The sequence below is a fragment of the Petromyzon marinus genome, chromosome 57 (genome assembly GCF_048934315.1).
Source record: "Petromyzon marinus isolate PM22_M1 ecotype Great Lakes invasive population chromosome 57, UKy_Petmar_22M1.pri1.0, whole genome shotgun sequence".
Classification (NCBI taxonomy): Eukaryota; Metazoa; Chordata; class Hyperoartia; order Petromyzontiformes; family Petromyzontidae; genus Petromyzon; species Petromyzon marinus.
Window position 1 is genome coordinate 8,106,036 of NC_133723.1, and position 15,528 is coordinate 8,121,563.

At 50.5% G+C, this 15,528-nt stretch overlaps 1 protein-coding gene across 6 annotated transcripts in view; it reads left to right on the top strand.

The window, feature by feature from the left end:
• LOC116954934 (gamma-aminobutyric acid type B receptor subunit 1) overlaps positions 1 to 15,528 on the top strand; it is a 343,393-nt gene that overhangs the window by 211,285 nt on the left and 116,580 nt on the right. For 4 of the 6 annotated variants that reach the window (XM_032975771.2, XM_032975769.2, XM_032975770.2 and 1 more), the window contains 2 exons: positions 9,575 to 9,646; positions 10,873 to 11,082. In XM_032975771.2, coding sequence (XP_032831662.2) covers positions 9,583 to 9,646; positions 10,873 to 11,082 — 274 coding nt within the window. In that variant the 5' untranslated portion in view covers positions 9,575 to 9,582. Of the gene's footprint in view, positions 1 to 9,574; positions 9,647 to 10,630; positions 11,083 to 15,528 lie in introns of those variants that run through there. The other 2 variants (XM_032975772.2, XM_032975768.2) reach the window with 2 other exon arrangements.

Genomic DNA, 15,528 nt, shown 5'->3' on the forward strand with positions numbered 1-15,528 from the left:
CCCACATTGTTCACGCGCGGCTCCATCGCCATCATCACCACCATCAAGTCGTGGTCAATCTACTGCTGGATGAAGGCCTCTCTCATTCCCCCCCTCCCCCCCCCCCAAAGCCGCCGCCACCACCACCTCCACCTCTCACGATCCCCTGCTGTAACAACGGTCCACTCCGCAGTGCCTGCACACGAATAGAATTCACCGCTCCATCTCCTCACCCCGAGTGGAGGCGCACACCTGTAATCCAGCGCTGTGGAGTCAGCAGCGAGGGTTAGTGGGATCACCGCACCAGGTGCAAGGCTCAATGAGCTGTGTGGGCTCTCTTTCAGAAGCGACCTCGCCACAAATGATGGCTCAACGAAGTGGCTGATGGTGTTGGAAATATATGGCAGCCAAAGAACCCCAAACGCGTGGATGATGTTGATTCTTATGAATGTGGCGGTGGGAAAACCGGAGGACCCGGAGAAAAATCCACGCGACCACAGGGAGAGGGAGAGAGAGAGAGAGAGAGAGCGAGACCACGCAAACTTCGAATTTACAGCAGCAGGCGTGAGATTCAGGATCGAACTCAGGACCTCCTGTATACCAGGCGAGGTTGTTAACATCTCGCCACCGTGGCACCCACACCTCACCACCTTTCACCTCCCTGTGATTCTTAAAACACGCTACTGTTAGTTTCGATGTTGGGTTAGATAACAACTTGGTGTGCGCTCTCTATTTGCCTGGGTGAAACATGGCCTGAGCTACGCCCAATTCTAGCCGGCTGGCTCGGATATAATAACCACGGCGGCTAAACAAATATCCCTTCTAAGAATGTGTCAAGACTCTGTGAGGCTTCCTATGGCGAAGGAGAAGACGCGAACGTCATTAACGCATTTCAAGCAGCTCTTCAATCGCGTTGCCTCGGGATGTTTACTCTTCATCTGTTTGGCTTTGCGTGTCACAACAGCGCATGTTTATTCTTCTTGTTGTTGTTGTTGTTGCGAGGCATATATGCATCCCTCTCGTGTGTTTGTGGCCTTGCAAAGCCAACGTCAAACAGACGTTCACGCGAACGTTGAACAGAAGCGAGCTGTGGGGTGGCGATCCGCATTTTACAGTGAGGGAAAAAGGTATTTGATCCCCTGCTGATTTTGTACGTTTGCCCACTGACAAAGAAATGATCAGTCTATTATTTTAATGGTAGGTTTATTTGAACAGTGAGAGACAGACTAACAACGAAAAAATCCAGAAAAATGCATGTCAAAAATGTTATAAATTGATTTGCATTTTAATGAGGGAAATAAGTATTTGACCCCTCTGCAAAACATGACTTAGTGCTTGGTGGCAAAACCCTTGTTGGGAATCACAGAGGTCAGACGTTTCTTGTAGTTGGCCACCAGGTTTGCACACATCTCAAGAGGGATTTTTCCCACTCCTCTTTGCAGATCTTCTCCAAGTCATTAAGGTTTCGAGGCTGACGTTTGGCAACTCGAACCTTCAGCTCCCTCCACAGATTTTCTATGTGATTAAGGTCTGGAGACTGACTAGGCCACTCCAGGACCTTAATGTGCTTCTTCTTGAGCCACTCCTTTGTTATCTTGGCCGTGTGTTTTGGGTCATAGTCATGCTGGAATACCCATCCACGACCCATTTTCAATGCTCTGGCTGAGGGAAGGAGGTTCTCACCTAAGATTTGACGGTACATGGCCATGTGCATCGTCCCTTTGATGCGGTGAAGTTGTCCTGTCCCCTTAGCAGAAAACACCCCCAAAGCATAATGTTTCCACCTCCATGTTTGACGGTGGGGATGGTGTTCTTGGGGTCATAGGCAGCATCCCCCCTCCTCCAAGATACGGCGAGTTGAGCTGATGCAAAAGAGCTCCATTTTGGTCTCATCTGACCACAACACTTTCACCCAGTTGTCCTCTGAATCATTCAGATGTTCATTGGCAAACTTCAGACGGGCATGTATATGTGCTTTCTTGAGCAGGGGGACCTTGCGGGTGCTGCAGGATTTCAGTCCTTCATGGCGTAGTGTGTTACCAATTGTTTTCTTGGTGACTATGGTCCCAGCTGCCTTGAGATCATTGACAAGATCCTCCCGTGTAGTTCTGGGCTGATTCCTCACCGTTTTCATGATCATTGCAACTCCACGAGGTGAGATCTTGCATGGAGCCCCAGGCCGAGGGAGATTGACAGTTCTTTTGTGTTTCTTCCATTTGCGAATAATCGCACCAACTGTTGTCACCTTCTCACCAAGCTGCTTGGCAATGGTCTTGTAGCCAATTTCAGCCTTATGTAGGTCTACAATCTTGTCCCTGACATCCTTGGAGAGCTCTTTGGTCTTGGCCATGGTGGAGAGTTTGGAATCTGATTGATTGATTGCTTCTGTGGACAGGTGTCTTTTATACAGGTAACAAGCTGAGATTAGGAGCACTCCCTTTAAGAGTGTGCTCCTAATCTCAGCTCGTTACCTGTATAAAAGACACCTCTTAAAGGGAGTGCTCCAAATCTCAGTTTGTTACCTGTATAAAAGACACCTGGGAGCCAGAAATCGTTCTGATTGAGAGTGGGTCAAATACTTATTTCCCTCATTAAAATGCAAATCAATTTATAACATTTTTGACATGCGTTTTTCCGGATTTTCTTGTTGTTATTCTGTCTCTCACTGTCCAAATAAACCTACCGTTAAAATTATAGGCTGATCATTTCTTTGTCAGTGGGCAAACGTACAAAATCAGCAGGGGATCAAATACTTTTTTTTTCTTTTCACTGTCGTTCACCGTTGAATTCCGTTCGGAAATCATCGCGTCCGTCGCTCTGTCGGACTCTGCGCTCGTCCCCGAAGTGTTTCCCCCTCGTCCAGCCACAGAGAGAGAGAGAGAGAGCGGTGTGCAAAGGGGGCCCACGACGCGAGATCACCGTGTCGTGGAGCCCACGGTCACCCATCCCCACAGCGCACGAGGCCACGGCTGCCTGCCGACTGGCACACGCGGTGACGGCTGTGTCCAGATGTCTTGTGACCCCCATTGAATTCTCTAAAACTTAATGTGGATTTTTTTTTTTACAGGAAGGTTTTTTTTTTTTTAAACAGAAATGAACACGCAGAGGAAAACAAATGTTAGGCGGGGGGGGGGGGGCAATTCATTTGGGGTCACAAGACATCTGGACCAGCGTGTGCACACAGTACATAATGTTGTATCTGTGTATTTGTCTGCATGTACCTTTACGTGTGTGTGTGTCTCTACGTGTATGCATCTGTGTGTGTGTGTCTGTATGTATTGCTGTAGCGGGGAGCAGTAGTGGAGCGGTTAGCGCTACGCTGCACTACTAAACCCGGCGACCCGGGTTTGATTCCTGCTCACGGCCAACACCAGTGACGATTATCTGAACCGGTATTGGGCCTCCCCTAGGTCGACTCAGCCTCAAATGAGTACCTGGTGCGGTGTGTAGTAAACATCGCCACTGGGGAGACAAAGGCGGCCGGGCGTGGTGCTGGCCACCCACCCCCTCGTGTGCCGTGCCGGCCTTCATAGGTGCTCGCTAACAGCACTTGGGGGGGGGGGTCTTCGTATTTTTGTGTATGTATCTATGTGTCTTTATCTCTGTGTATCCGTGTGTCTCTGCATGTATCAATATGTATCTATATATCTGTGTGTGTCTCTACGTGTATGTGTGTGTGTATCTCCGTGTGTACGTGTGTATGTATCTATGTGTCTTTATCTCTGTGTATCCGTGTGTCTCTGCATGTATCAATATGCATCTATATATCTATGTGTGTCTCTACGTGTATGTGTGTGTGTATATCTCCGTGTGTACGTGTGTGTGTATCTATGTGTCTTCATCTCTGTGTATCCGTGTGTCTCTGCATGTATCAATATGTATCTATATATCTGTGTGTGTCTCTACGTGTATGTGTGTGTGTATCTCCGTGTGTACGTGTGTGTGTGTATCTTCGTGTCTACATCTCTGTGTATCTGTGTGTCTCTGCATGTCTCAATATGTATCTATATACCTGTGTGTGTCTCTACGTGTATGTGTGTGTGTGTATCTCCGTGTGTACGTGTGTGTGTCTTCGTGTCTACATCTCCGTGTATTTGTGTCTCTGCATGTGACTCTCTCTCCCTCCGCGTACGTTGAGTAAACTTTTTTGGCGATAAAAACGAAAGGAGGTCGCGCGAAACCGCACAAACCGAACCCGCACAGCGCGAGGAGTGGGATGGGTTGGGTAGGATCCTGTATCGGTCGCGCGCGTGCGCGCGTGTGTGTATGTCTACGTGTATGCATCTGTGCATCTATGTGTGTGTGTGTTTGTGCCACTAAGAGATGGGGCCTTACCATCAGCCCCACCGAAACTTAGCACCTGCCTGGGTATTTTATACCATCGGACACTCTACCCCGACAACTCCCAATCGGTGATGGGGCAGTTGTGTTGAGAGTGGAGAGTTTCCCGTACCTGGGCAGTCTGCTTATGACCTGCTCCAGTTTAACAGCAGAGGTCTCACTCCGAATCAGTCGAGCGGCAATATCTTTTCATCGGTTGCGTAACGCTGTGTGGAAGCTACCTGGTCTGTCGCTCCGCACTAAGCTTCAGGTCTTCTCGGCCACGGTCATTCCCTCCCTTCTCTACGCTTGCGAAACGTGGATCCCCTTAATGGAGCATCTTCGCCGGTTGGAAACATTTAGGCTGGCCTGCCTACGATCCATCCTGGGTTTAACCAGGCTGGATTGTGTGAGGAGCTCACAAATCCTTGAAAGATCTGGGCAAGGTCCCATCGGTGAGCTCCTCAGGCAGGCAAGGCTGCGATGGCTGGGTCATGTAGCCCGCATGCCCAGCCACCGCATGCCGAAACAGCTTTTGTTCGGCCGGATCGAGGGGGCTAAACGGGCGCGGCACGGGCTAGAGACGAGATGGAGTGATGTGGTACAGGAGGACGTGGAGCTGAGTGGACCTGCCGATGACTGGTACCAGCGGTGTCAAGATCGGCCTCTGTGGAGGAGGCTCGTGAAGGACGCTATTGGGCAGTTGGAGGCAGTCGCCCTCCAACAACAACGGAGGGCGGAGGAGCGACGCTCACAACAACGAGCGGAGCGCCGGGTGGCTAAAGCACAGCAGGTTGGCACAGTAGGGGGCACAGGTGGTGCACCAGCCAGTCGTCTCAGTCAGTCGACCCGTGGCACGTGGGTCTGCCCCGTGACCTCCTGCCAGCGGGCGTTCGACACTTCACGTGGCCTCAAGGTGCACATGGCCTGGCACAAGCGTCGTGGTGACTTCACCGCCACTTAGTTGCGAATGGCGGTTATTGTTGTATCTGTGTGTGTGTGGCGCCCCCTAGTGCAGAGCGGCGGTGCAGCAGTTAGCGCGCTGCGATATCTGCAACCGGATCCTGGGCCTCCCCCTAGGTCGACTCGGCCTCAAATGAGTACCTGGTGCGGTGTATAACAAAAACATCGCCACTGGGGAGACAAAGGCGGCCGGACGTGGTTCTTGCCACCCACCCCCTCGTGTGCCGTGCCGGCCTTCGTAGGGTACTGCTCGCTAACAGCACTTGCCCCAATCGTCTGTTCAGGCTACACGGGGGATCTTTGTCTTTGGCGCCCCCTAGTGGGGGAGCGGTGGTGCAGCGGTTAGCGCGCTGCGCATCGAACCCGGCAACCCGAGTTCGATTCCCGCTCACGGCCAACACCCAGTGACGATTATCTGAACCGGTCCTGGACCTCCCCTAGGTCGACTCAGCCTCAAATGAGTACCTGGTGCGGTGTGTAAACATCGCCACTGGGGAGACAAAGGCGGTCGGGCGTGGTGCTGGCCACCCACCCCCTCGTGTGCCGTTCCGGCCTTCATAGGTGGTGCTGCTCGCTGACAGCACTTGCCCCTGGAGTCTGTCACGGCTACACGGGGGATCTTTGTCTTTGTTTCGGCACCACCTGCCACACTCACGCCTGCCATCGCACGCCCTCCGACTTACTCAGCACGCCGACAGGTGGAAAAACGATGCCTCCTCCTCTGTTGTTGTTGTTGTTGTTTTTGTTGTTGTTTTTGTTGTTGTTGTTTTTGTTGTTGTTGTTCTCACGACAGCTGATCTGCAGCCATCCTGAAGGCACCGGCCTCGAGACGAGAAATCGGTTTGGGGGGGCCGTCCATAAATGACGTCACGCACCTGGGGGGGGGGGGAGGGGGGTCAGACATTTGTGACGATGTGTGACGAGGGGTTTGAGAAATGTGACGTCACATCAAAATGCGCAACTTTAAATAAATATAGAATTGTTATAACAACACTAATTGTTATAACAACACTCCAACATCAGAGTGCAGCGGCCACATTAAATACGCACTACAATGACAATAGTTTAAAGCTATTTGAAGCATGTTTTATTTTCAAAATGGAAATGTTTTTTCTGGGGGGGGGGGCAGAGCTTTGTGGCGTCATGTGTGAGGGGGGGGGGTCTGACTTTTTGTGACGTCGTGTGACGAGGTAGGGGGGGTCAAAAATCGTCAAAAATCGCGTGACGTCATTTATGGGCGGCCCCTAGCCGTGTTTTGTTTGTGGGTTAACCACGGCAGCAGAGGGTGAAGCCACGTGGGTCTCGCGTCGTGCGCAGAGACACGACCCGGCTAATCACAAACCACCCTTCCTTATATTCTTGGTTCTTTCGGTAAAGTCACCACGTTGAAGGGAAACAATAAAATAATAAAATATATAAAACAATAAAATTCTCACGACGTTTCGACTGCAACACAAGCAGTCATCATCAGGTGTTGGTTTTCACACCATGACAAGCCACTTCGTTGAGCTATCATTTGTGGCCAGGTCACTTCTGAAAAAGAGCGATATAGTTCAGTGGCCCTGAACTGGTAAAATAACTAAAATTGTTTCATATTCTTGGTTCTTTCGGTAAAGTCACGTAGAAGGGAAACAATAAAATAATGAAAATATAAAACAATATGATTCTCACGACTTTTCGACTGCAACACAAGCAATCATCATCAGGTGTGAAAACCACAGCAAGAAAATTTGGAAAAAAAACGTCGTCATAATTTTATTGTTTTATATATTTTATTATTTTATTGTTTCCCTTCCACGTGGTGACTTTACCGAAAGAACCAAGAACATGAATCCCTGCAGTCACGAAAGCTTTAAATAAAAATTCATTGTTCATTACTTCCGTACCCCCCACCCCCCTCCCCCCAGAGAAGCTTAATGCTCAAACTAAACTAAACATTTAGTTTTTAACATTCACATTCTTGGTTCTTTCGGTAAAGTCACGTGGGTAGGAAATAAAAATTCAATTCAAAATAACTAACAATTGAAAACAAAGGCAAAAAAACCGCCACGACGTTTCGATCGCAAAACACAAGCGGCCTTCATCAGGCTGAGAGAAACGAAGGGGGGGTGAGGGGTGGAAGCTCACTGGGCGGTGTGAGCTCTTTTTTTCAAAAGCGACCTGGAGATCACAACTAAAACTCCATCCAAGTGGATTATTTCACGTGGAAATGTATCGCAGGCAAATACTCTAAAACAGGGGGTCCCCAACCCCAGGGCCGCGGACCGGTTCGTTTGCCTGTTAGGAACCGGGCCGCACGGATGGAGGAGATGAGAGCAGTGAGTCCGCACGTGGCCCGCCCTCCATTATTTTATTATTAATCACTTCCGTCCGCGCCTCTTTCCAGCACCGCGCGCTCGTCTCAGTCACAGTGTTGGTAAGCCCACAAGCTCTAACCCCTAGTAGCCACAATGAGTAAGCCCCACAAGCTCTAACCCCCTAGTAGCCACAATGAGTAAGCCCACAAGCTCTAACCCCTAGTAGCCACAATGAGTAAGCCCACAAGCTCTAACCCCTAGTAGCCACAATGAGTAAGCCCACAAGCTCTAACCCTAGTAGCCACAATGAGTAAGCCCACAAGCTCTAACCCCTAGTAGCCACAATGAGTAAGCCCCACAAGCTCTAACCCCTAGTAGCCACAATGAGTAAGCCCACAAGCTCTAACCCCTAGTAGCCACAATGAGTAAGCCCACAAGCTCTAACCCCTAGTAGCCACAATGAGTAAGCCCCACAAGCTCTAACCCTTAGTAGCCACAATGAGTAAGCCCACAAGCTCTAACCCCCTAGTAGCCACAATGAGTAAGCCCACAAGCTCTAACCCCCTAGTAGCCACAATGAGTAAGCCCACAAGCTCTAACCCCCTACTAGCCACAATGAGTAAGCCCACAAGCTCTAACCCCTAGTAGCCACAATGAGTAAGCCCACAAGCTCTAACCCCCTAGTAGCCACAATGAGTAAGCCCACAAGCTCTAACCCCTAGTAGCCACAATGAGTAAGCCCACAAGCTCTAACCCCCTAGTAGCCACAATGAGTAAGCCCACAAGCTCTAACCCCTAGTAGCCACAATGAGTAACAAACAAAACGTCGCCTGAGAGCTTCTTTGAAAAGGGGGAAAGACCCAATGATTACCTCCCCCCCCACCCCGGTCCGTGAAAAAAAAATGTCTTCCACGAAACCGGTCCCTGGTGCTAAAAAAATTGGGGACCGCTGCTCTCAACCCATCGTTCTTCATAGCGAGGCCTCGCGGGCCACTGGCGGGCCCCTGGTGGCCTTTAGTGTGGCCCCCTGATGTACGGCCCCCGACGGTACACAAAGGGTGAAAACATCCCCCACCACCATCATCATTATCATCGTGCTGCTGTCAAACTCCCCCAATGGCTCCAAATGTGAAGAACACTGCTCCAAACGTGCGTTTCTAAACAGGAACCACCGCGGTCACTTCACTGGCACCGCCAGGGCCAACATCGTTCCGGGGCAGCGGGACATTGCGGAGTTCCGTGCCACCCACGGCACGGAAGTTCGCTGGACAGAGCGTAGCCCGCTAGTGGCAAACGTCTGTTCTGTGATCCCTTTCTGGATGAGGTTGCCGGGTGGATCAGAGGTTCAGAGCACCGGGCATCGCTGAGGGTCCTGGGTTCAATCCCAGGCCTGTGATTAAACCGAGTCCCCCATTCGCCAATGACCGCATGCAACAAAAACAATCACATTCACACGGTTCTGCACTTGAATTGCTGCTATGTAGTGCTGCTCTAAAGTTGTTTATCGTGTGTCGCCCATCCAAGCGGTGTCTAGGCAAAAACCCTGCTCCAGCATTGCGAGTGATTTGGTCAGAGGCCTGTCCAGAGGCCTGTCCATTATTCTGTCCAAAGTCCTGTCCAGAGGCCTATCTAGAAGCCTGCCCGGTGTCCTGTCCAAAGTCCTGTCTGGAGACATGTCCAGTGGCTTGTCCAAAGACCTGACTGGAGGCCTTTCCAGAGGCCTGTACACAGTCCTGTCCAGTGGCCTGTCTAAAGTCCTGTCCAGTGGCTTGTCCAGAGGCCTGTCCCGTGGCCTGGTGACTGAGATATTTCCGATGGTGATGAGTGACGTAAAAGTGCACGGCTATGCCCGGTTCACCTTGCGTCTGATGTGAGTTGGCGAAACGACGCCACGCTCAAAACCCAATGTGCCGTTGTTTGCCACCTTCGCCTGCCTATTGTGGAGCGTTACAATGTCGCGGATCGAATGCCCCTCTCTTTCACCCATTTTTTTGTTTTTGCTCTCCACCTCTCAGGAAGCGCAATGAACGTCGTCCGAGCGCTCGTCGTCATTCTCCTGGGCGCACACTCGTGCTTGGCAAAAAATGGTGAGCGCTGGATCGGTCGACGCTAAATGAATGTTCACACCGCACGCGATTTGTCTTCTCACTCCACCCCCCCCCCCCCCCCCCACAACTTTATCTTGTTTAACACCTAGTAGGGCTTTCGCGACCCATATCATCCATAATAGAGGGGTTTTTTGGGGGTTAGTTCGCGTGGATATATACATGTGTGTCGTTAAACCCGCCACCACCCGACACAGTCAACTAGCAAAGGTTGTCACGTAAACAGAACGTGGCCAATTCGTCACGAGTACAGCACTAGTGTATAGTGTAGTGTATAGTGTAGTTTATAGTAGTGTATAGTAGTGTATAGTGTAGTGTATAGTGTAGTGTATAGTAGTGTACAGTGTAGTGTATAGTGTAGTGTATAGTGTAGTGTATAGTGTAGTGTATAGTGTAGTATAGTGTAGTCTATAGTGTAGTGTATAGTAGTGTATAGTGTAGTATACTAGTACAGCACTAACCGCTTGTGTGTTGGAGAGCCAAGCCACAACATTTACAATCTGAGTAACGACGTTTCGCCAGCAATTACAACCGGCTTCATCAGGCGACAGCCAGATTTGTGGAGAAGTCCTCCACCTGTTCGTTGCCCTTCCCCCGCACCTCCCGTTAGCGCGGTTGGCGACGTGCGATGCGAAATAAGTTAAACATACACGCATGTACGTATGTATGTATACATACACGCATGTATGTATGTATGCATACACACGCACGATGCACGCGTCGTGAGCCCCGCGTCTGACCCTGCTTTGTTTCCCTCGAGACAGATTCGGACGTCCGGTGTGGCCGCCGTTACCGTGGGCCCGGTTTCATCCCGGCTCGGCTTGGCAAACAGCCAGTGGAACCCCCCTCCCACCCCCTCCAAACCCAACACCCGTGCCGTGATGGCCCTGCGCTGGCTCGGTCCGGACATGCCAGTGGAAACCCCCCCCCCCCCCCCCCGCTCCCACCCGGGCCGTGATGGCCCTGCTCTGGCTCGGTCCCGGACGTGCCAGTGGAAAAAGCGCGTATGGCCCGCGTGCGCGTGCGTGCGTGTTTGTCCACCCGAGTTCGATTCCCGCGCAAAGGCCCGACACCACTTTACGATGACCATAATCTGAACTGTTCAATTGCCTCGCCTAGGTCGACTCAGCCTCAAACGTGTAGCCGGTTGCGACGTGCAAAACAACGCCACCGGGGGCGGTCTATGGATGTCGCCTCTTTTGTGTCAGCAGTGGGCTGCAAGAAGCTGCAGCCGCCCGTGGAGGCCGGCATTCGCTACCCCGGCATGACCAACCAGCTGGTGCAGCAACTCACCGTGCTGCCCCACTACTACGAGATCGAGTACGTGTGCCGGGGCGATCGCGAGCTGGTGGGGCCCCGCGTGCGACGGTGCGAGCACAACGGCACGTGGTCCAACGAGAACACGAAAACCAAGTGCTGTAAGTTGACGCCGCGTAGAGGGTTCAGCAGCCAGGGCATGCACGCGTGCGTCTGTGTGGCAGTGTGTCTTTGTGTCTGTGTGTGTCAGTGTGTGTGTGTCAGTGTGTGTCTGTGTGTGTCAGTGTGTGTCTGTATGTGTCAGTGTGTGTGTGTGTCAGTGTGTGTGTGTGTGTCAGTGCGTGTGTGTGTGTCAGTGTGTGTGTGACAGTGTGTGTCAGTGTGTGTGTGTGTGTCTGTCAGTGTGTGTGTGTCAGTGCATGGGGAGCGATAGTGTAGCGGTTAGCGTGCTGCGCTATGAACCTGGCGACTCGGGTTCGATTCCCGCTCACGGCAAACACCAGTGACGATTATCTGAACCGGTCCCGGGCCTCCCCTAGGTCGTCTCAGCCTCAAATGAGTACCTGGTGCGGTGTGTAAACATCGTCATTAGGGAGACAAAGGCGGTCGGGCGTGGTGCTGTCCACCCACCCCCTCGTGTACCGTTCTGGCCTTCATAGGTGCTCGCTAACAGCACTTGCCCCTACAGTCTGTTAAGGCTATACGGGGGATCTTTATCTTTGTCAGTGCATGTGTGTCAGTGTGTGTCAGTGTGTGACAGTGATGCAGCGATCTTGCTGTGACTGTTCCACCTGAAGACGGAAGCTTGTGTTGCCTCCGGAACGTCGTGATTTTCTTTTTTCTTTTATTTTACCTACGTTACTTTACCGAAAAAAACAAAGAGTATATCTTTCACGATGCAGACGGACGCGCACTCCCACGGGGAAGTTGTTGGAAATTTCCAAACCGCAGAAGTGTGTGCGACGCTTCGGCTTCTTTCACATGTTTGTGCCTCGACGTTCGATACAAGGTGCCTCTAAACAATGTGAACACTTCCGAGAATTTGCAGCAACACCGCGATAAATGTGGCTCCTCCGGGTGGGCTCTGGATGACACCTGGAGAAGATTACAGGCACGCGTTGACAACGATGTCGAACAAGTGGAGAGATTCTTTGACTTTTTTGAAGCAATTAACATCACATTTTTGGTGACTGCAGGAATTACTCTTTGGTTCTTTCAGTAAAGTCACGGAAATAAAATTCAATATAATAGAATACGACGTTTCGATTGCAGCAGAAGCAACCATCATCAGGTACAAATGAATGAGAAAACAAACCGAGTAAACTTGGAAAGATAATGCAATACAACACAGAGAGTCGGCCAACACAACAGTCAACAGCCCCACCTGGTTGATGACGTTCTTCCAAAGATTGCTAAATTTGAGAGAGAGACAAAACGTAGACACGGAGACACACAGACAGACACACAAGCAGCGAGAGACTCACACAGAGACAGAGAGAGACACACACATAGGCACACAGAAAGACAACGTCTCTGTGTCGAGGCCTTAAATAGAGAGAGAGGGGGGGCAGAAGGGGAGTTGTGTGGAATTCCTGCCCATAGCGTGACTTTACCGAAATAACCAAAGACTAACATCACATTTGTTATCATGTTACAGTGGTATTAGTGAAACACCCTGTATCTGTTTTACACATTCCGTACCTTCTGGGAGTGTATCATTTCAGCAGCATCGGTTTAAACTCTGGAGCCGTTTTAACATTGACTATCTCATCCAGCAGTAGTCAAGGCTTGCTTGACCCAATGGCTGATGAACTTCCATATGTGGATTGGCGATTATTCATCTGACCTCCGGGCTTTTCCCCTCCACGTTTAGAAACGTGCATTGAGATTATTTAGATAATTTTGGTGCTATTAATGTCCAACTGATGGGCCACTTTATTGAGCAATCATGTGTGGCCAGGTCGCTTCTGAGAAATGCGTTAATGCCTCAGTGGGCTTTGCCCGGTAGGATGGGGATGGTTTACTTTTATTTGTGTGTGTTTGTGTGATTTGTTTACATTTCTTGTACTTTGCACTACGATCATGTGTTTGTACTGTTTGTTGTTGTACCGTTTTGACCCGCCCCTACTGGACATCTGTGAAAAAGAGCTTTACAGCTCATCGGATTCCTACAGTATATATACATATTCTAATCGTATTCAATCCTCGAAATTAAAGCAGTTACCATTATATTCTTGGTTCTTTCGGTAAAAAAACGCCACTTTTTCAAAATTTCTTGCTGTGGTTTTCACACCTGATGATGATTGATTGTGTTGCAGTCGAAACGTCGTGAGAATCGTATTGTTTTAGATTTTTATTATTTTATTGTTTCCCTTCTACGTGACTTTACCGAAAGAACCAAGAATATGAATCCCTGCAGTCACGAAAGCTTTAAATAAAAAAATTCAGTTACCATTACTAAACAGCAGAGGGCGAAAGAGTACAGCATTTGGACTTGTGTATGTGAAATCTCTCTCGACCACCGGGTTTTTTTCCCTCCGCATGTATACTCGACATAACGCGGGTTTAGAGTATTTGTCTCCTATAAATTCCCACCTGATCAACCACCTGGTTGATCGATCATTTGTGACCGCCCGGTCGCTTCTGAAAAAGAGCCTAATGGCAACTCAGTTGGCCTTAGCTGGTAAAATAAATAAAATAAACTCATATTCTTGGTTCTTTCGGTAAAGTCACGTAGAAGGGAAACAATGAAATCATAAAAATTTAAAACATTAAAATTCTCACGACGTTTCGACTGCAACACAAGCAATCATCATCAGGTCTGAAAACCACACCATTTTATTGTTTCCCTTCTACGTGACTTTACCGAAAGAACCAAGAATATGAACACCTGCAGTCACGAAAGCTTTAAATCAAAATAAAATAAACTCGTTGAATGTTTGATATTGCCTTGGCAGGCAGGTGAGTGGGAGAGGGATAATACATTTACAATAGTACAGTGTACATATTCTGGCAATAAAAACAGTTGTGTTAAGATGTGAAAACACCAAACAGAAACCTTTCTTTTTGGCGAGGAATCATGTCTGCATTGACCACATGTACTGGTGGTGAACATGAACAAAAAATATGTTTATATGTATGTTGAACTTCTTTCACACCGTACGTAGCCGATGAGCGGGGGTGTGGGGAGGACAACAAACTACACCTGTGGCTCTTCGTCTTCGTCTTACCCTGGGGGTGCACGAACCCCCTGGGGGTGCACGAACCCCCTGGGGCTGCGAGATTCCCTTTGTGGGGGTGAGAGATGCCCTTTGTGGGGGTATGAGATTCCCTTTCTGTGGGTGAGAGATGCCCTTTGTGGGGGTGTGAGATTCCCTTTGTGGGGGTGAGAGATGCCCTTTCTGGGGGTGAGGGATGCCTTTTCTGGGGATGTGAGATTCCCTTTGTGGGGGTGAGAGATGCCCTTTGTGGGGGTGAGCGATGCCCTTTCTGGGGGTGAGAGGTGCCCTTTGTGGGGGTGTGAGATTCCCTTTGTGGGGGTGAGAGATGCCCTTTCTGGGGGTGAGAGATGCCTTTTCTGGGGATGTGAGATTCCCTTTGTGGGGGTGAGAGATGCCCTTTGTGGGGGTGAGCGATGCCCTTTCTGGGGGTGAGAGATGCCCTTTGTGGGGGTGAGAGATGCCCTTTGTGGGGGTGTGAGATTCCCTTTGTGGGGGTGAGAGATGGCCTTTCTGGGGGTGAGAGCTGCTTTTTCTGGGTATGTGAGATTCCCTTTGTGGGGGTGAGAGATGCCCTTTGTGGGGGTGAGAGATACCCTTTCTGGGGGAGAGAGATGCCCTTTCTGGTGGTGAGAGATGCCCTTTCTGGGGGTGTGAGATTCCCTTTCTGGGGGTGTGAGATGCCCTTTCTGGGGGTGTGAGATTCCCTTTCTGGGGGTGCGAGATGCCCTTTCTGGGGGTGTGAGATACCCTTTGTGGGGTGAGAGATGCCCTTTCTGGGGGTGTGAGATGCCCTTTCTGGGGGTGTGAGCTACCCTTTCTGGGGGTGTGAGATTCCCTTTCTGGGGGTGCGAGATGCCCTTTCTGGGGGTGTGAGATACCCTTTGTGGGGTGAGAGATGCCCTTTCTGGGGGTGTGAGATGCCCTTTCTGGGGGTGAGAGATGCCATTTCTGGAGGTGTAAGATGCCCTTTGTAGTGGTGTGAGATGCCCTTTGTGGGGGTGTGAGATGCCCTTTGTGGGGGTGTGAGATGCCCTTTGTGGGGGTGCGAGATGCCCTTTGGGGGGGTGTGAGATGCCCTTTGTGGGGGTGCGAGCGGCCCTTTCTGGGGGTGTGAGATGCCCTTTCTGGGGGTGTGAGAAGCCCTTTCTGGGGGTGAGAGATGCCCTTTGTGGGGGTGAGAGATGCCCTTTGTGGGGTTGAGAGATGCCCTTTCTGGGGGTGTGAGATGCCCTTTCTGAGGGTGTGAGATGCCCTTTCTGGGGATGTGAGATGCCCTTTCTGGGGGTGTGAGATGCCCTTTCTGGGGGGGTGAGAAGCCCTTTCTGGGGGTGAGAGATGCCCTTTCTGGGGGTGTGAGATGCCCTTTGTGGGGGTGCGAGCTGCCCT